This window comes from Rhagoletis zephyria, unplaced genomic scaffold, assembly GCF_001687245.7.
Source record: "Rhagoletis zephyria isolate East Lansing unplaced genomic scaffold, Rhagoletis_zephyria_1.1 Rzeph_scaffold_02074, whole genome shotgun sequence".
In the NCBI taxonomy this organism is placed as follows: domain Eukaryota; kingdom Metazoa; phylum Arthropoda; class Insecta; order Diptera; family Tephritidae; genus Rhagoletis; species Rhagoletis zephyria.
Window position 1 is genome coordinate 65,940 of NW_016159158.1, and position 20,998 is coordinate 86,937.

Consider the following 20,998-nt stretch of genomic DNA (forward strand, 5'->3'; position numbering starts at 1 on the left):
CATTTTTGTAAAGTTCCTTACGAGACTTTCATTTGCTCTAAATTTAACTTCCATTGTTGTTTCAGATTTACAGTTTTGGTGTCTTCAAACTAAAAAAAAGCACCAAGAACCAAACTCAAAAATTTTCACGTTCTGAATTAAGAAAAGCACTATGTTGGCAACAGTGCTAGCTGTACGAATGCTAGCTACATATGTATGTACATTCATTATTATTAAAACACAAAAAAAAAATAATACAAGCCAGAGAAAAATTTTCTTCTCTCTTCACCTCGCACCAGATAATCACATTTTTTCATATCTCCCATATTTTTTTCACGTTTTCTGTTTTCTGAAGAAAAAATTAGATTAAAAAGAGTAAGTTGAGTAAGTAGTCACGAGCGAAGCAAAATGTATTCACCACACTTGAATGCTGATATGTATACATGAGCACCTACATTAATATATGTACATATTTAACTACAAAGTAAGGAGCTAAGTATTTTGGGGGGCCCCATTGAGATAAGAGAATCAACTGCCACCATCGGCCAGACGCGTTTCTCGTAGCGCACATGTATTGTAGCGCCAAGAGTGAGCGAGTGAAACCGGCTTTAAATAAACACATTCAGTGCGAATAGCTGGTATTCGCCTTTAAGGTCTCTTGCAGAGCAGAAGTGAATTGGAATTTAGCGCAACTGTTCGATTTTGCGAAAACTTACGAGTAAAACTGAGAATTTTTCAACAACTTGTGAAATTTGTTAAAGAAAAATATATCATTATCTACAGATATTTGAAAAAGAACAAATCTTTTCACATTAATCAAATCATTTTTTTCTATTTAAACCGCACCCACTGCGAATGAAACAACCAAAGAGCATTTTAGTGATACAATAATCACAGGAACAACAGTTTTTGTTTGTTATAACACCACACAAGTTAACTAAAAGCCAGAAAACACGAATAAAAATCAAACTTTTGCCAAAAGTAGTCAAGTAAAAAAGTAGCTAAACGCGAAAAAGTTGCGTGAGGCACGCAACGAATTGCAATTTTCAGCCATAGAAAATTTGTGAAAACCTTAAGTGAAAATTTTTAACGGCGAAACAGAAGCAAATACACATAGTGAAAGTCACAAAAGCGTACCCGCACTTCACGTACTGAATACATTTGAAAAATTACAACAACAACAAGTAAAAAAGCGAAATAAATTTTTTCTTGTACACCACTTGCATTTCTCGAGGGCAACAAAATTGGTGCAGCAAATTGTATTCGCTTAGCTACCCATACGCCACACGGCACTGACCATAAAATTGGTTCAATATTTACAGCAAAGCAACGCAACAACGGTGATAGTAACAGTGATACAAACAGAGTCCATACCGACGACGACAACAACAGCCTTAAAATGACAAGTGCAACAACCACAAATCTAAATCGCTCACATAGTTTTGTGAATGCGCTCAAGTGGTGGCCACTCCAGGGTCACAACCATCAGTCGAACAATGCAGCAGCATCGGCAAATGGCAGCGGGGGCACAGGAGGAGGCGGAGGCGGAGGCGGCGGCGGCGGTAGTGTTGTCGGCGGTGGCGCCAGTACGGCCAGCGGGTTAAGTTTATTGGCGCATTTACACAGTAAAACTGCGACTTTTGGCAGTTCGGTTGCAGTGCAAAAGCTGCGCGAATCCAAGTGGTTCAAACGCGATGAGCAACGTATTTTCTGTGCTGTCGTCGAATGTGGCTTCATTGTCGAAGTGCGCAGCGCAAACACCAACAACAGTACAACTAATAAACGTACTATGCGCAGCAATAGCAGCGGCAGCGGTGGCAGTGGTGTCGACGAATATGATGTGGACGATGACAATGACGATGAGGATGAGGTGGCGCTGAAGCTGTCACTGCGAACGCAGGATGAAAACGAAACACCAATGACGTCATGGTTCGGCATTGTCCTGTGCAAAACGGCAAAAGGTGAGTAAACGAACGAAGGACAATTGGTGAAATATGTGTGTATGTATGTACATATGTATGTAAGTACTTATGTGCATATAGGTAAAAAGTGGGTTTGTATGAACTAGTCGTACCTACGACAATTTGTGGCGCGGTTTTGGGACGTTGAGCGGGTAAAATAGGGCTTAGCATGCTGATAAATATGTATGTATGTATGTATGTACTTAAATATATATGTACGTGTTTAAGTTTTTTACGAAGGCTTGAACAGTTTTTTAGGTCAGATTAAATGCTGGGGCCAATGAACAACAAGTGTATATGTATTTAACTCAAATATGTACGTATGTATGTACATACATACATATGCATTGCTAAACGTATTCTCGTCAGCGGTGCAGATAATTTAGATGTAAGGCTTACATAAATACCTGTACAATATTATTCCAGGTAGGAAGCGCGGATATTTAATTAGCAATTGCAGTGAGACAAACACGTTTTCAGTGGAAAAAAATGAAAGTGAAAATTTACCTAATTAGTATACATACATACATAGGTATGTACATATATTTGTAATAAAGCCATGTTTTAATGATATATATATATATAAACAAAATTTGTACACTCATCCTATGACGCTGATGCCTAATAAACAATAATACATGGAGATTAGATAATTATTGTTGTTAAATACTGTTAGTCAAGGTTTAGATATGGACGGCCACGTGACGTTGTCGATTTTAAGAGGTGATAAAATTTTTATTTATGCATAAGTGCAAGCAAATTAATTATTTTGAGGACTGCAGATATTGGCTTTAAGTTAGATTTCTATTTAGTTAATTAACTTTTAAGTGCAATAAAAAATATATGTATTTGTATTAACATTTTTAATACCCGAGTAACAACCTAACGGAATCGAGATAGATATAGACAAATGTATACATAAATGACAAAATGAAAGGATAAGTCGATTAAGCCATGACTGTCCGTCCGTCCGTCCGTCCGTCTATCCGTGTACATGATAACTCGAGCAAAAATTTAGTTATCTCAACGAAATTTGGTATATACATATGTATGTACATAGGTTTCCCTTCAAGGTAGGTTGCTATTGAAAACGAGCGAAATCGGAATGTAACCACGCCTCAAACCACGCGACCAAAAACTATGATATTTCAGTAAATATTGGATCCAAATTCTTCAAAATCAGCACGTGAAGTAGAATTTTAGTGCAAAATATTATTATGAAATTTTTGGAAAAGGGGCGTGACCCCGCCCACTTACGTTGAAATATTGTATATTAGCAGCCGCTTCACCAATCCTTACCAAACTCGCTATGAGCCGTGCTTAGGATCCAGCTAAGAAATCTGTTGAAATTCTTTGAAATCGGGCAATAACCACGCCCACCTCCCATATAACGGTAATTTACAGAAACACGAAACTGCGATAAATCAGCAACTACTGAAGCTAATTGACTCAAAATCGATTATTTCAAGGACCACTAAGCATAAAATTAAATTATTATAAACTCTTGGATTTTGGGCGTGCCTCCGCCCAATTATGATCAAAAGTGTGTACCGCGGTAAACTCGGTGCATTTAATACCCTTGGTATGAAAAAGCAATTCGTTGAAAATTATTCAAATCGGACTAAAACTTCAACGGCTTCCCTTGTAACGGCAATTTTCGGATATACGAAAACTCCGATATTTCAATAACAGAACGTTCATTTACTCCAAGTTAATACTAACAACCACGATTGAGAGAATACAAAGGTTGCGCCGATCTCAGACCGCTATTCCTCTCTTAACGAATTTGACAGAATCGTTGTTTGCATGACGTCACACTGGTGCAACTTGTTTACATTTTTCTTGCAACATTTTTTCTTCTTCCATTCTTGCTCACGTTTTGGCATTTCTCTCTCACAATTGCACCAGTGTGACGTCACACAAAAGTTATTCTCAAAAATCCTCTCTAATCGGCGCAATCTTGTATTCTATCATTCTTGACTAACAACAATATTTTAACAATAAATAAAACTGTTATAGACTTTTAAGTAGTTTAAAGAAAGTTGGAACGACGATAGTTTATACCTGCGCCGGGTATATAAAATTCGGTTTCGCCCGAACTTCTTTACTCGTTTTTTTTTACTTTTTTAGTGCTAATTGAGTGCTTTAAGCGTGTCCTAGTGATTGAGAATAACATGTGTATGTATATTTACGTATACATTTACATAGTACATACAATTCATTAAATTGTAGGCACGAGCCTCATTTAGACAAACTACTGGTCGAAATGCTCCAAATTGATCGGTTTCGTAATTAGATTAAAAGACAGCATTGCTAAATAAATAAAAATAATAATAATTATTCCGTGGTTAAGTATTTGATTCAAATTGAGTGCTTTTAAATTAACAACGAGAACATAAGCAGTAAACAAGTGATAAATAAAATCACGATGGGCTAAAAATATTTGCATGTGATAAAAACCCTACGACAAGCAGTTAGCAACAACGCGTTAATCAGCTGATAAATTCACGTGTTCTTTAATGTTACTTTTTACGGGTTTATTAAGCGAAAGACGAGCTTGATTCCGAATGTGTATTTTATTATCTATTTTTAGAACAACATATTCACATATATTTATGCACATCACTAATTGTGATTTTGTGAAAATAAAATATGTACAGCCTGCTTCACTTGAATAGGTACATTGCTTTCATTCAAGCACTTAGCATACATATTTTATGTATGTAGGGTAATAATTAAGTTTCCTCCACTGACGCCATTCTCGGCAACAGTGCGAAAAATTTATTTTTTTTTGTGACAAAGACTTAATACATACATAAGTCGAGAACGAGAACAGATAGCGAAATGAAAGTAGAATTATCTTAAAGATATTGAGATGAAGAAAAAATATGCTCGTTGGATAAAAAAAAAAAATTACCTAGACCCTTAGAATTACTTTAAAAATTACGTTTTAAGTTTTTTTTCTTTTTCGGAGGTGAAAACTATACAACCTTTAATGTAATGAACCTTAAAAAAAAAATTGCTTTTTTCGATTCTTGCGATCATGGATTCATTCGATTTTGTTACGCGCAAGTATTTTGAGCAATGAATCTTATTCCCTTGAATTTGTTCGAAGTCGTTTATAAGATAAAATTAGGGTAGTCTGGGACTATGTCACAATATGGAACAGTTTAGTTCAAATTTCAAATAGTGGAAACAGCGAACACTTTCAAGAAACAAGGGCAAATAACATCCTTTTAACATCTGTCAGATATGTATGCTAGAACCTTTCTCTTGAATTGGTCAGCGAAGTAACCAGAAAATTGTATGACAATACCGCTAAAACGAGGAAAACGAAACAAAAGCTTCATTTCTTCAGCGACCACCGCATTTTTGAACTTAAATTTATTGTGTAAGTATGTGCACAAACGCAAACATTTCTTGCTGAGATGGAAAAGGTGCAAGTGAGTAATTTATGTTCACTACATACTTATCAGAAATTACGTTTTACTCTTAATGAAATTTTAAACCACTGTCAATACAATTAGTGATGTGCTGAATTGTCGGTACCCAATACTTTAAAGAAGTTTCGGTACCCGATACCGATTCAATAAAATTTGGAAAAAATTATTTCGCCTAAAGAACACAAAAGGTACAAATAAGATGATGCTTTTCTCAAAAAATGACCAATGTGGATTTGCAAGCATAACGCGTGCGGTGAACAAGTACGCCAAGCGTATCTCAGCAATATTGCCGTTATCAACAACGCCTTCTTGTACTTATCGCAACAGTCTTACCAACTAAAAAAGTTTTCGTGAGAACATTATTAGATTTTTTTCTATGCCTATGATATTTCTCTCATCAAAGAACATTGATTTCTATTTGCATTATGACGGCGTATGTTCCAAGCTAACGTGTACTCTCTAAATTCTGGTTGGATATATTTTTGGAACAAGGGAATGAGAAATTTAGGGCAACCTCTGTAAGAAGTTTTAGAAATCCCCATTACGGTGTCTTATCGCACCATTGCCATAAAACCTATGTGGAAAATATATATACAAACACGCATTTACTATTTTATTCACAATTATAGGCTCTACTATCTCCATGAGCGAGGATCCGTTGAACCGGTTTAATTCCATATTTTTGGCTATTGTTCGCTCTTATTAGAAATTTCAACATATCGTTACCGAGTATCGAATGTATTGGATACTTTTCAAATCGGTATTTATCAATACTTAAAGGTATCAACCCAGCACATCACTAACTATAATCAACAATTATGACGCAATTTGCAAAAATACAAAAAAAAATAATGACTTGTATTTGGGGCAATAAAAAGATGATTTATTCAGAGCAGTTTCAATTTAAATTAAGAAACTCATACATACATATGTATGACTGGAACAAAATTACCCAGCATACTTGCTTAAGTACGAGTATGTAAGCAAGCACGTCATTTGAAATGCTTTAAATAAACTATTATTAAAAAACGCGGACACAAACACATGTAGGTACCTATGTATTTATAATAAAATCACTGAGTAATCTAATCTAATTACCTGCCCAATAAACAATAAAAATGGTACATAAAGAGCATACAAACACAAATCAATCCGCTGCAATTTCAGTTTAAATATTGAAATTTTATGCTTTGCATAAACAATCTCTACAACGCGCAGTCTCTACATAGTTGGTTACCATAACTGGTAAATAAACCTGAAAGCACTTAAACAAAAGAAATAAAAATCTGACACAACCGGTGCGAATATTCTAGAAAAACATGAACAAAAACCGAATGAATGAATGACGTGCCGGTTGGCACACTTCACCTTTAGCACATGAGAGTAACGGAGTGAGTTTAAGTACCTGAAAATACCAAAAAAAATAATAACAGAAGACGGAGAGTACAAAAAGTATTAGATAGATACAGTTAACAGCAAAAGTCTAGATACACCATGTCTTTTTTAAATATTAACAAAATTTTGAACGCTAAATTTTTTTTTTTTTATGGATCATGCTTTATACAAAATTAAGGAAAATTCAACGAATTTTCATCAAAATTTTAAATTTTTTTTCCAGTATGCAGTTTTATAGCCCATTCAATTTTAGTATAATAATGTGTAAAAACTGTGTGGCAAGAAATCGCGTTGATTTTTAACACTTTTTCTGACGGTTCTACGCATTTTCTTCCATACGAAGTATGGATTTTATGTACTCGTATATGGAGGAAAATGCGTAGAACCGATAGATTTTTTTTTTTTAATCAACGAAATTTCTTAGCCACATAGTTTTTACACATTAAAATTCAATACACTAAAACTGAAAGGGCTATAAAACTGCGTACTGGAAATTTTATTAAAAAATCTGATTAAAAAGTTGAAAGTTTTGATGAAAATTTGTTGAATTTTATATAAGGCTTAAAACCTTGGTTTATATAATTTTATTTAAAGCGTGATCCATATTGTTATAAAAAATAACAAAAAGATTTTAGTTTTAAAAATTTTGTGAATATTTAAAAAAGATGTGTATCAAGACTATTGCTGTTAACTGTACATACAAGTAAGAATAGATAATAACTAGAACTCACAGTAAGTGCATTTTGTTAAGAAATAATGTACCTACATATGTACATATGTAGATATGTAATAGTGGCTCAAAAACTATGCTGCAACGAACTGCAAAGTCTGTGAAGATTCAAACAGAAAAATACATGCATGTACATATGAACATAAGTATGATTATCGCAATCTCCGTCCGCTAACTATAGCAAGACCGATTTCAATTCGAACTCGTGCAGCTAAAAAAACAGACTTGCTCTGCAGAAACTGGTACGCATACTATGATGGGGAGGCAGGCAGGTGCTTTTGGCCACTAATTTTATTTGCCAACTGTGGGGTATCGTGTGGCGCTATGTACATACATACATACGTACTAAATTTATTTGTTTTATTATCTACTTGTTTTTTAAGTGGTTTTTCAATATGGGAATTTGATATATAATTTGTTTTATTACGTTGTCAAATCGGTGCTCGAAGAGCGTACTCTTAAAATTACTTAAAAACTCACCACTGTGTATTTAAAATATCGTGCTCTCTTAAGTCAATAAATGTGTGTTAAAAAGTGCGCTCACTCAAATGCATATATACTTACATACAAACATATAGAAGTATGTATACTATAGTCACGTACATATCTTTCATATCGGACAGCAGTTTATTACAAATTTTTTACATTTTTGTTTGTATGGCAGAATAAATTCTTGAATCGGGTAGATCTTAGGGGTGATTACTGTGGTGAAATAACTAACATATGGGGTACAAATGTACATAGATACATCTGCATAAACGTACCTACTTAAGTGCATTATGTCTGTATACAACCGTTTGCTTGTAACGATAGTCGCGTGCTTTACATCTATTGCAATTTAAATCGCTTGAGTAAGTCTTATTTATATACCCGTAGATTGGTACTTTTATTTACTTAGTTGTGCGCGAATGCGATAAGAGCTAAATTAATTTTACAACATTTAAAGGAATATTTTACTCAGTATTTGCACTGAATTATTAACTATCATTTCTTTAGTTTGCGTTGCAAGTGCATATTTGTATATGTATAGATACGGTGACCATATTAACCAATGTAAAATAATACGTTTATACAACTTGTATGATAAAAGTTCCTTGCCCATATCGTCATTTAATCAAATATTTACCAGTTAATTAACCGATTCCGAAAAATGAAGCCAAATCCTTTTCAAGGACTTAGCCATCCTTTGCTGCCAAAATGCGTTTACAATAATTCATACTGCACGCCGAAGCCAGCACAGAGTGGTTCAAAATTGGAATTTAATATTCATCACAGTCTTAATTTTTCAACCAATTTTTAATAAAAACCAAAAAAAAATGTATTTTGGTGAAAATTTTTTTATAACATTTCAAACATTTTTTTGTAATTTTTTCGTTTTGGGGAACCATACGTTTGTTTTCTACTAGTCTTTGTTATGTAACATTTATTAACTGCAACAGGAAAATACATTTTCTTCAAAATTGCCACTTTTTCTTCATTAAGAAATTTAATATGATCAAATAAAAATTCACAATCCTATTAAATAAAAACCCTTAAGTGGGGTGCGAAACGAACTGGCGAAGGTTTTCATTATATTATATAAGGAAAAAAAAATTATTTTTCATATTCTGTGTTTAAAAATTTACCTCTGAAAAATGCAGAGCTCCTTCATTTTGAAAAAAAATTATAAAGAACCGTTGCTTAAACAAAGGACTTTAAAATAAAGAACGGATGGTCACCGTATGCATAGGTATAGAGACATGTACTTACAAGTAACTTTTGTGCAAGTTTTACTCCCACCCAACTGGAAAAGGGAAAATAACCATAGGTATCTTAGCTAAGTAATTCGGAAATATTATATGCTAGATACCCAGTCGGTAATATGGGGAGCGCTTCTCTGGGGGACAATCTCAATAGGCATGTCGCTGCGTGTCTGCCATAAAATTTAATTTCTATCGCATCAATATTTCATGCAAACTTTTCCCTTCTAAGAGAACTCCGACACTTTGGTCACTCTATAGAAAAAAAGGAGAAAGCATGGGAAGCACATCGCTTTAAAAGATGAAAAAGTGGCCCCAGAAGCCCCTCCTATTTGTTATCGATAAAAGGTACTGATTTGTTATCGATAAAAGGTACCGATTTGTTATCGATATAAATTATCGATTTGTTATCGCCGTGATTATCGATAAATTTATCGATATCGTTAGTAATAGATCTATCGCCATTCTTATCGTTCTAATACACGGGTCGTATTTTTTATTCGCATGCGCAACAACAGCATTTGCTCGAATTAACTTTCCTCTCTAGCTCCTACTTTTCACGAAATTATGAAAAAAAATTAAAATTAAATGAAAAAATGTGCTTCAGATATTCACATAGGTATACAATAGGGTGTTCGATTATTCGCCTTTTTCCAAAACCGGTTTTCGAGTTATTCGAATTCCAATTTGAAAAAAACCGGTTCTCAATTTTGAAATTAAGAATTATTATTATTTGACATAGTTGTCATATAGAGAAAATGCTTGTGTTGGTATGAAGTCATGATCAAAAATTACTAAAAAAAACTATTAGCAGCAAAGATAGCTTTTATTTAGAAAATGAGTTAAAAGCTTTTTTTAATCAATATTGAAGCAAATAAAACTCACATTTTTTAATACCTTATTGCATTTTTTTCTGACTTAGTTCGGATGTGAGTAGTGGTCTGGCCGTCGTAGTTGAGTCCCAGCAACATTCCCTTCGGTAGACAATGGCTACAAAAAGCTTCTTCGAAGGTGGAGTGAAAGTGTAGATCTCTCCATTTGTGTCACAACATGAAGAAGCAGAATACAAATTGAAGGACAAACTGGGTCAAACGCGTAGAAAATGCTTAAGCGTCAATCTTTCATTTATTGGAATTAAATATGATACACTGTTCATCCCTCAATAACATAGTAGTTATATAGTTTTAAAACTATTTAGAACTTTCCCTTAAACCGGAAAAAGTTCGAAAAACTCGAAACTTTTATTGAGAAGTCAAGATTTGTATGAAACGAAAATGTGGTTCATTCGAAATTCGAAAAATCAAGATTTCATAAAAAAGCCTATAGATATCCAAAAAAAAAAGCGTGAAACCTGTTTGGAAAAAGCTAGTCAATCACCCTAGTACACCCAAGCAATTTCTTTTATGTGCATATGTACATACATACAAACATACAATAAAAGAAGACATAAAAACAAGCAAACAAGATGCACGAATTTTATCAGCAGAGATGATGCCGGAAGGCGAGCAAAATATATTTATATTTTTTTTTTTTATATAAAAAAGTTACTTAAAATAACAACAGAGAATCACACCACAATCAGCCATATGGTTATAAATATTTAATCGAATTACACTGTAGGCAGCCATTTTGGGGCCTCAACGAAATAGTGCTCAAACGTTAGTATTCAAACACGGAAAGGATTTGCTTTCACCCCTTCACAATTTTTCCAGTTGCTTGAAGTTTCCACATTTGGTCACAAATTAATCATTTTAAATGAAATTTTGTGTATAAATTAACTTCAGTAATAATTCTTATCTTCAGAAACTATAGTAAAATGTATCGAGCACCTTTTTGTCGAACATTTTAACTCCTTAACTCCTGTCGTAATGGGTATTTTGGCCCTAATTTTGAAGCAGGATTAAAATGTGTACATGAATCTCAAGCAGGAAATTTTATTAGGTGTCACAAATTTTAAAGTTGACAGCGCAATTCGGAATGAAGAAGTTGTTCAGGCAGAACGTCGTTCTTCTTTAAGGTTGCTGTTTTGGTTATTTTCTACCGAAATGGTAATTGTTTTCCCTTAGGTTCGATTACTTAACAAACAGAAAGAAGCCAAAATTGCCGAATATTTTCTGGTCAAAATATATGGGCAAGGCGAATTCATACAAGGTGAGCGTCGTCCAAAAACAAAAAAAACTACACTACAAATTATACCACTAATCAGAACAAAACACAAACACAACATTTTGACAACCAAACAACTGCAGCAAAATCTAACTTCGCCGGAACACCACCTTATATGAATTCGCCTGATATGAGGCAATTTTTGGTCTTCGCTCTCAAAAATTGAAATTAAGGAAAATAATGCTTAAAGCAATAAAAGTCAAATTTTATAGGTCATTAGGAAATATTGTTAGCAATACAAATTTTAAAGTATTTTGAAAAAGGGTATACATTTTTTTATTTTTAACTGACTTAAAAAAAAAGGAGAAGTTCATTGAATATTTTTTAAGATGTACCGGGGATAACTTTGGACCACGGACCGTTTTGATTATTTTTTTTTTGTAGGAAAGGTGTACCTCCCCACTAATTTGGTTTAGTTCTATCTTGTGTGATGAAGAAATTAACGGTACTCCAAAATTTTTAAATGGCCATTGAAGTCGGTAGTAGTTTTTACTTAAAAATTACTTGTTTTATTTACGGTTTCTGGCAATTTAATCCATACTCGATTTAACACTCGAGATAGATACATACATATGTGCTCCTCTTATGCTGGATTTCCACCAGGCATTAAATAATAAAAATTTTAATCACAGAATCGTGAAAAAATTTTCAATAAATGCATTTCCACATGGCATTTTTTAAATGCCTCAAATTTTTTGTCATTTCAATGCATAGTGGAAATTTGGCATAATGCTGGATTTCCATTAGGCGTTAAATGGCAAAAATGACTAATGACAAAGTCGGGCATTAAAAGAAAATTGTGTCATTACATTAAAAAAAATTGTCATTAAATTCATTTCCACATGGCATTTTTTTTAATTGGCATACATTTTTTGTCATTTCAATGCCTAGAGGAAATTCGGCATAAGAAACAAACAATTTCCCAATTCTACTACATTTTATCACAAACTGACAATTGTGTTTGCCTGTCAATAATTTGTTTTAATGTAAGTGACTAGTAATTGTATTTAACAATTTTTATTTAAAAATCACAAGTGTTCACTAATTGCTTGTACAGTGAAAACATCATTTGTTTGAATATGACTATAGGCTGCTACTACACTTATCATAATAGAATTAGGCTTCTTTTTAATAGGTTTGTATGTATTTAATTCTCCCTTGTTTACAATAAAATTATAAGTCATTTATTATGTTATGTGAATGTAGCTGCTGCTTTTCTTATAGGTTTCCTTTTTTTAATTTTTTACTTTTACTGATACTCAGTCGCTATTTAAGTGAACACGAGTTCTAACATGTGCAACATGGGCTCAGTGCGGAAGTTAAGTCGCAATCGAAAGATAAAAATTTACAAAAAAACAAAATAAAATGATGCACTTGCCAGTATTTAGACAATATCTACATACATTCAAACATATGCCAGTATTTAAGTAACGTGCGATGAAAATGTGACTTGAACTCAAAGGTATCAGGGGCTAAGAAAAACAGAAGTGCGCCTCTGACATTAATTAAGTGTGCATTAACACAACTTACCTACAGTGGTCGAAAAAATTATAGCCGCACCACATTTTGATAAGTTTTAACGTAATATTTTTGCTGTTATTTATTTTTAGTTTTTTGCTTACAAAAATATAGTTCATTCCTTAACAAAACCCGTGTAAATCCACGTTTCAAACTTTGTGCAATATTACCAAAAAAAAAACTTTCGTAAACAACTTGGAGCTTTTTTATTTAGATTTCCTAGTAAGATTCTGAGTATTCAGTTTTTAGCCCATTGAAAAGTGTAGTTTCAAAGGCTAAAAATTACCGTTGATTTTTTTTAGAATTTTTCTACGGTTTTCTCCATATAAAAATAAATTGTGTGTGTTCGTTATATGGAAGCAAATGGGACAAAAATAAATAAAAATATTCTACTAGAATTCAATGGGCTGCATACCAAAATTTTTTAGGAATTAATTAAAAAACTCGTAGTTTTACGTAAAAATTGTTGTATTTTTTTTAATATTATACAAAGTTTGTAACTAAAATAACAACAAAAATACTATGTTAAAACTTGTCAAAATGTGGTGCGGCTATAATTTTTTCCACAACTGTATGTAAACTACATATTGTAAATAGAGAAAACAAAATCTCAAGGATTGTAAGTAAAATTTTTGACCTTGTCGCACATCTCGTCCAAAACAATTTAGAGCCTATTGTTTCTCAACACTGATTAGCCGAGGTCACTATTCAGTAAATTACTAATACACTGATAGGACCCTTATTATTAACCTTGCGGGTAGTTATAGAGAACAATCACATTTGTGGATTACAAAAAGGCAAGCTTAAAGTGGCAATAACAAAAAAATTTAAAAGTTTAATCGAGCAATATTACGTTAATTTAGAATAAAAATATTGTGAATGAACATGCATGCGTACATACATTTGTATGTATGTATATACATAAAAGTATTAGCTAGGACAGTTGGCGAAGATATGTCACGTAGGCCGCAATATACATCAGTTACATACAAAACTACATATAATTTTATTGATTTGTAGATTTAAAAGCGATTATGTGACTTGAAATTTAATTAAATGAATTATAAATTAAATACATATGTATGAACAAATTGTATGTGCATACATTGTTGTATGCATTTGCACGCTTATAGGATTTATTTGTTTACTTGCAAAATGGTAATTATGGTTGGAATGTGCACTTTAATGCTATTTTTAGTTTTTCCTTTTTTAACAACAGCAAAAAAAACACAGATAAAGCTTGTTTACCAATCAAAAAGCCGGCTGAATTAAAATTATGTACGAATAAACTCAGAAGAAATAGTAAAAGCAATGAAAACAAGTACCTAATAATATTTATGCAAAAAAATACAACCGACTTCAATGCTCATATAAGCATTTTGGAGTACCGTTAATTTCGTCATGATCGATTACCGATAAAAAAAGAGACTTATTGAAACAGTTTATGTGGTGCAAATTACTCGGTAACACTTATAAAAACAAAAAAGAAAAATATATACAAATTTAGATTCAACATTATTTAAAAAACAATATTCCGATGAATTGATACCCTTCCTCCTTTTTTGTAAGTCGGTTAAAAAAGTAAAAAGTAAAAATTTGATACAACATTTTTATATTGTAAAAAACTACAAAAAAATCAACAATTAATAAAAATAAAAAATTTTATTCAAAATTTTGACAATGAATCAGTCGGCTTCAAAAAAGTAAAAGCTAAAAATTTAATAAATAACACATAAATACGTCCAAATTCTATTTTTAATTTATTTTTTTTAAATTTTCCTTTTTCGACACTTCAACATATTTTTTTCTCAAAACTGGCTCTAAAAACTGTGTAAATTCACTTCAAATCAGCATCACAAAATCTATAAGATTAGCTCGGTCCCGTTTTCGAGAAAAAATACTACCAAATTCTGTTGAACCGTGTAATTTATTGTAAGAAACTACAAAAAAAAATAAATAAAAAAATTCAAAAACCAAAAAATATATAAATTTTAAAATCTAATTATAGCTCAAAACACCAGTGTTAGTATAGTAAAAACTTAAGAAATTTAATAAAAATAACAAATATTTGAAAATAAACATAACAAGTAATTTTTAAGCCAAAAACAAAAGCGACTCTCGATCGGATCTAAACCAAATTGGTATGGGACCATCTTGGAGGTATCACCTTTCCTTTAAACACGATATCGTGGTCCAAAGTTATGTGGTAACATACATAAAAGAAAAATTAAAAAATATTCCGACGAATTGATAATCTCCTCTTTTTTTTGAAGTCGGTTAAAAATACATATGTACATATACATATATGTATATCGACGACTGAGTGGAAGATCGAATTGGAAATCTCAGGAAATTTTCCAAGAACACCCAATTTTTGAAACATTTGCTAAGATAGGGCGTTCTTAATACAAATCCTGAGATAGGGCGTTTTACAATCAAATTCTGAAATAGGGCGTTCTTGAGCTATTTTCGTAGATAGAACGATTTCGAAAAATAAGCAAATGACAAGTTTTGGCTATTCTTCCTTTGTCTATTGAATGTCCATTAGTTTTTAATAAGTATGGCGCACTATATAACAAAAACCATTTATGTCAAAATTTCAAGCTTTATAAAAGATTTATGAAAATCCGACGAATTTTAATAAATGTTCATCAAAATTACAAATTCTAGCTATGCAGTTTTGTAGCCTATTAAATTTTTGTATGATAAAGTGCATGTTTGAAGGAGCTACCGTTGATTTTTTGCAATTTTTTTGCTCATAGTTGCTATTCGTTTTCCTCGATATAAAAAAAAAATTCGAAGTTACTTTTATGGAAGAAGTTTGAAATTTTGTTGCATCTTTGTCGAGTTTTCGTAAATAAAATAATTTCTTATAAAATCATTAAAGGTCACAAAGTGTATATGTATCTGGAGTGGTTGAAAATTTTAGTAAAAAAAATAATAATGAATTAAAAAATAAATAAATAATAAAAAAAAAATATTTTTAAAACAAGCTTTCTAAGTTCATATGAACTACATCGAACTATAAATACGGTGGTATCAAATATCGCGACTTTTGCGCCACTGCGCAATTTAATTCATATTGCATTTGCCATCGGGTTCTGAGCTACATAAATTTGAAGTTTCAAGTGTCTAGCTCATCTGAAAGAAGATTTTACCCAAGCAAACATGCATAAATACATACATACAAGCATAGCAAGTTAAAAAAAATTTAAAAAACGTTAGCTCCAAACTAGCAGAATTTAAAACACATTCACGGAAATCTCAGCGCTCTTAATTTGAAATGAGTTTAATATGATTAGTAAATATGTACATAAAAAAGATTTTTCTAGTTTTATCTGTGTGTATAGGCAGCATTACTAAATTAAATAACAGATTTAGTTGCGCCAAGGTGGCACAGTGAACTTGGATCATGCATTGTTTAATGCTCTCCCAAACATGTCTTGATTTATGACTGCCTTTGAAAAAAAAACGTTGTTAGATAAAAGCAGCAAGCAAATAATTAGATAAATATCCATACATACATACATACATATGTATGTATATATGAAATGCACTTTGGCTATAACTACTGCGAAATTTATTTGAGGCTAAAGAGTACATTTAATTCCTTTGTTTTTAAGAACATTTAGGAAATGTACAGAATTTTTACTACATACAGACATACATACATATCTCTCTTTGGCAAAGGGTTCATCCGCTTAAATGAACACAATTTTGTTGTTAATATTTATGATTTGGATGTAGAAAACAAATATCTTAGCGAAAAACAACGAAATTGAAAACAAAAGTATTATTAGATGACAGCTACAAGCACATAGATAGCGGTACCCCTATGGGAACGATTAGTGTTGTTGCCACAAATGCAAAATTTAAGGATATTAACCGGATATGAGGGTTTTACCCCCCTATATACAAATATTCGGATATCCGAATATACGCTTATTCATCAGCAATCAATAATAAGTGTCTCAATTCTCTTTATTTGCAGACAATAAACCCAAACCTGAAACCATTGAAGTATTCACCGTAAAAATTCGTGAGAACGGTACATTCAAAATGGTCAAACTAACGCTTGAGGATATCTGGAATCAAGGCTGGGAACTTCGTATTAATAATTTCGCCGACAAGGAAAAATCAGCGCATAACGAAAAGGACATACGCAATCAGGTAAGCAGCTGCCAAAGGACATATTTATATTAAAATTAAATATTCCAATAAAGAAAGTATATGTATGTACATATGTATTTCTTATAATTATTAACATATTTCTACTTTGATTATACACGCACAGGTGTCGTTTGCGCGCAAGGCCAGGCATAGTTTGTGGAACAACAACAAGCATTTTGTTTATTGGTGTCGCTATGGCAGTCGTCAGCAGGATGTGCGGAAGCGCCAGGTTAGTACAGAAGCAAAACGAGCTACAAAAGTTTTTAGTTACATATGTATGTACTAATTTATTGCATTGCTACTCTTTCATTACGCGCAGATGTCCGAGTGCGTTAAATGGGGCAGCGTAGGCATGAACGCCGGCATGCTGCTGCTGATGAACAAGCAAAAATCCTACTCCACATCCAAGTGAGCGGATGATCTGCCTGTGCGGCTAGCAGCGTAGAAGTTTTCAGATTTCAGCAAATTCCACAAATCCAGTGAGGAGATTCGCGCTTGCAATCAAACGATCAATCAAACAAAATGGAGAGAGATAAAGTGAAAAATATTGTACTGAAGACAAAAAAAAAACAAAACAAAACAAAACAAAACAAAACAAAACAAAAATGAAAAGACCACAAAAATTTTAATATAAAGAACGTGTATGGCACTAATATTAAAGTTGCATTGATTTTATGAGCATATCTACATACATACATACCTATGTATGTATGTATGTATATGCTTATGTATCAACATTCATACATATGTATTTGTGTGCTAATGCAATGTTTGTAGGTGATTTGCTGTGCGATTGATATTGATATTGTTAAAAACACACGCAACTGTATTCAGTGATAAATTTTTAGAAATTTGGCGCTCGAAGCTCTATGAAAATCGTTTATAAAAAATATTATAAATTAAGTGCGCAGGCGCCAGTGAATTGTAAATTACATGCACATGCGAAGAAGGAACAAGTATTTAATTTTGTTGAAAAAACCCAAACCAAATGTTTCAAAATAAAAAATGCAATTATTTGAAAATCACAAATGTACTTCAGAGCAAAAAAAAATAGCAAATATAGCAAGGAGCTAAGTTACCAAGGTATTATGAATGCGCAGAACAGTTGTTTAAGTTATTTATTTTTTATTTTTTATTATTTCCTTTTTTCTTAAGTTAGATAAGTTGCGCAATTGTGGTCAAATCACGCGAGAGGCAGATAATGCATGTTCTCTTATTTTTCGTCTTTATTTTCCTGGTTGCTGATGATCGCTTTGGTTGCATATACATACATATGTACATGCATGTAGTATGCATACTAGATATGATATATAGTAGTGAGCGCGAATCGATAGCCGAACCCTAGGTGACCCAGGTGATGATACAACATTTACATACATATGCACATGCATACCTTGTTAATATATATTACTCACAAACATACAAATGTATGTATATCGATGGTACTCTGCAATAACGACACAACTCTAAATTTCATATATTTCAGTAGAGCCTATTAAAGATTTTGTGTTTCGTAGCTTAGCAATAATATGTCTTGGAACGTAATTTTTCAAATTATGACTTTATCTAAAGATCTAGTAAGTGTTGGACTGCAAAAATACGAAATAAGTAACAACTAGTAAGTAGTAAAACGAAAAAAATTCTATTTGTATTGCTGAACAACGGCACAAAACGAAAAGTGTCGTTATTTCACATAACAGCACGACTAACATATCGAGAGTTTTTGACTTATGCCAATATTTACGATAAATATGAGACTTGTGCCACTGTTCAGTAGTTAGGGTTGGCTACTTCGGTTTTGAGACATCTGCTATATATGTAACTAAAAACTATGAAATTTTGAGTTGTGCCGTTATTGCAGAGGACCGTCGATATGTCGCACCCTTAATTCACAAATGTCCTAACCAACATTTTTTTTTATTTTACAGGAGAAGCAAAAAAACATTTTAAAAGTAGTATCACTCACAGGTAGGACCTTTTAAAAAGTGATGTCCAACTCCGTAGTTTTTGGTTCTAACACTTTTAAAATTTTATTTTAGGTGTATTTTAATACATCCTACCAAAATCTGTGAAAAACGCAATTTCGAAAAAGGTGTTGGTTAGGGCATTTGTGAATTAAGGTAAAGATGTATATTAGGGTGAATCAGACCATAGAAAGAAAAAACAATCGCTACTGCTTTTCCATCGAAGTTATGAAATTTGTTATATTTTGAGAGTTCCGCCAAAATATTTCGGAAAAATATTAAAACTTAAGTGAGCTGAATCTTTTTGAAAACACCTCTAAATAACGTGTTTTTTATATAAATAAAATTAATTTTTTTAAATATTTTTTCCAAAAAACCACTTCAGATGATAGAAGAGTTTAAGCTTAAAAGGTCTTCATAATTCTTAATATATTTTTGGAAATATTTTGGCAGAAGTCTTAAAATAAAAAAGTTCTATAATTCCGGTGGAAAACCGCAAGTTTTTTTTTAGATGAGGCATCCTAATGTACCTACATATATGTATATAGAAAACATTAATGACCTGAAACTTGTACGTAAACCTTATTTACTGCACATACACACAGTTATTTAAGGAAATATACATACATACATACAAAGACGAAATGGCGCTTTGCCAGTCATCTCTGCCACGAGTATTGCATTTCGCTACTCGTACTGATACACACTGTGAATTTCTAATATTGAAAAAGACTTGATTTCTATTTTTTAAGATTTAAGATCTACTAAAGCGACCACAAAACAAACTTTACCATCGTGAAAGTATGCAAATTAAAAAAACAAACAAAAATAAAATGTAAAAATTTAAAACCCTAACACGAAATAAACTTTAAAAGTTTGCCCCTATTTGTTTTTGCGGTGGACTATGTACATAGAACTGTACATGTAGGTATAAATATCAGATATTTGTTAAGATACTACATTTTTGATTTTTAATTGTTTAAAAAACAAAGTCGATGTAGCTCATAATATTTGTTGCAGTTAAGCTTTAACAATAAATTTTTTTCGGTTGAGGACCGTTGGCGTGGTAGCCAAGTAATTGTATACTTAATCCATAAAAAAAAACATACATACATACATATAAATCTTACAACAATGCTAGTTGAAATCGATGTGATCTGTTTTGTTAATTGTAAAACATAAAGAAAATAAAAAAAAACAAAAAACATTAAAAAAAATCTTATTCAGACATGCAAATATGCATAACTAAATACATGCATACGTATGCATGGATATATCATCTAAATAGTAACACATAAAATGCGAATTTAATGTATCGCAGATTTATTGCTTAAATTAAACGTTATAAAAATCATAAGAAATATCGCATTGTATTTGTAGAAACTGTAAATTAGCGCGTAAGTCTATAAAGCGATAAGCCGCTCGTATATATGAAAAGCTTATGATATTAAATTATATAAAAAACATTTTTTTTTGCATCGAAATTTGAATAAAGGTTCGTTTTTTGACCACAATCATTCCTTGAAATTAATAAAAAAATAAAAATAAATATTTCCAGCTCACATTTTAGCTAAGTGCATGGCCGCGCTTCTCCTCTGATTTGTGGTGTGCGGCTTGATGTTTGTAACACAAATGGAATGACTATTTGCAATTCTACGCCAACACCGAACGGCAGATGATTTTTTGTGAGCTTCGTTATGGCAGAAACACACTGGGTGATTTGCATTTCCCTGTCGATGGGCAACCGCTATTAGAAAACACTTTTTCTATAACTAAAGCTTGGGGATTGAGCCCGAATTCTACCGAATGGAATCCACACCTCTAACCACATGGCTAAGGTGGCCGCGAATTGTTGATAAATAGCACCCAAAACTTCACAGTTTCAGCTGAGTACATGAAGGAGCTATATCACAAAAACTAGTACCTGCACCAT

At 32.3% G+C, this 20,998-nt stretch overlaps 2 protein-coding genes across 2 annotated transcripts in view; one reads left to right on the forward strand and one right to left on the reverse strand.

Moving 5' to 3' along the window:
- Positions 1-20,998, reverse strand: part of Prp16 (ATP-dependent RNA helicase l(1)G0007) — a 64,530-nt gene that overhangs the window by 36,714 nt on the left and 6,818 nt on the right. The window lies entirely within an intron of this gene.
- l(1)G0469 (lethal (1) G0469 NlpC/P60 domain-containing protein) lies at positions 507-18,436 on the forward strand. Its single transcript, XM_017620194.1, has 4 exons — positions 507-1,940; positions 16,923-17,101; positions 17,226-17,330; positions 17,421-18,436. The coding sequence occupies exons 1-4, from the start codon at positions 1,379-1,381 to the stop codon at positions 17,511-17,513; spliced, it is 939 nt and encodes a 312-aa protein (XP_017475683.1). The 5' UTR covers positions 507-1,378; the 3' UTR covers positions 17,514-18,436.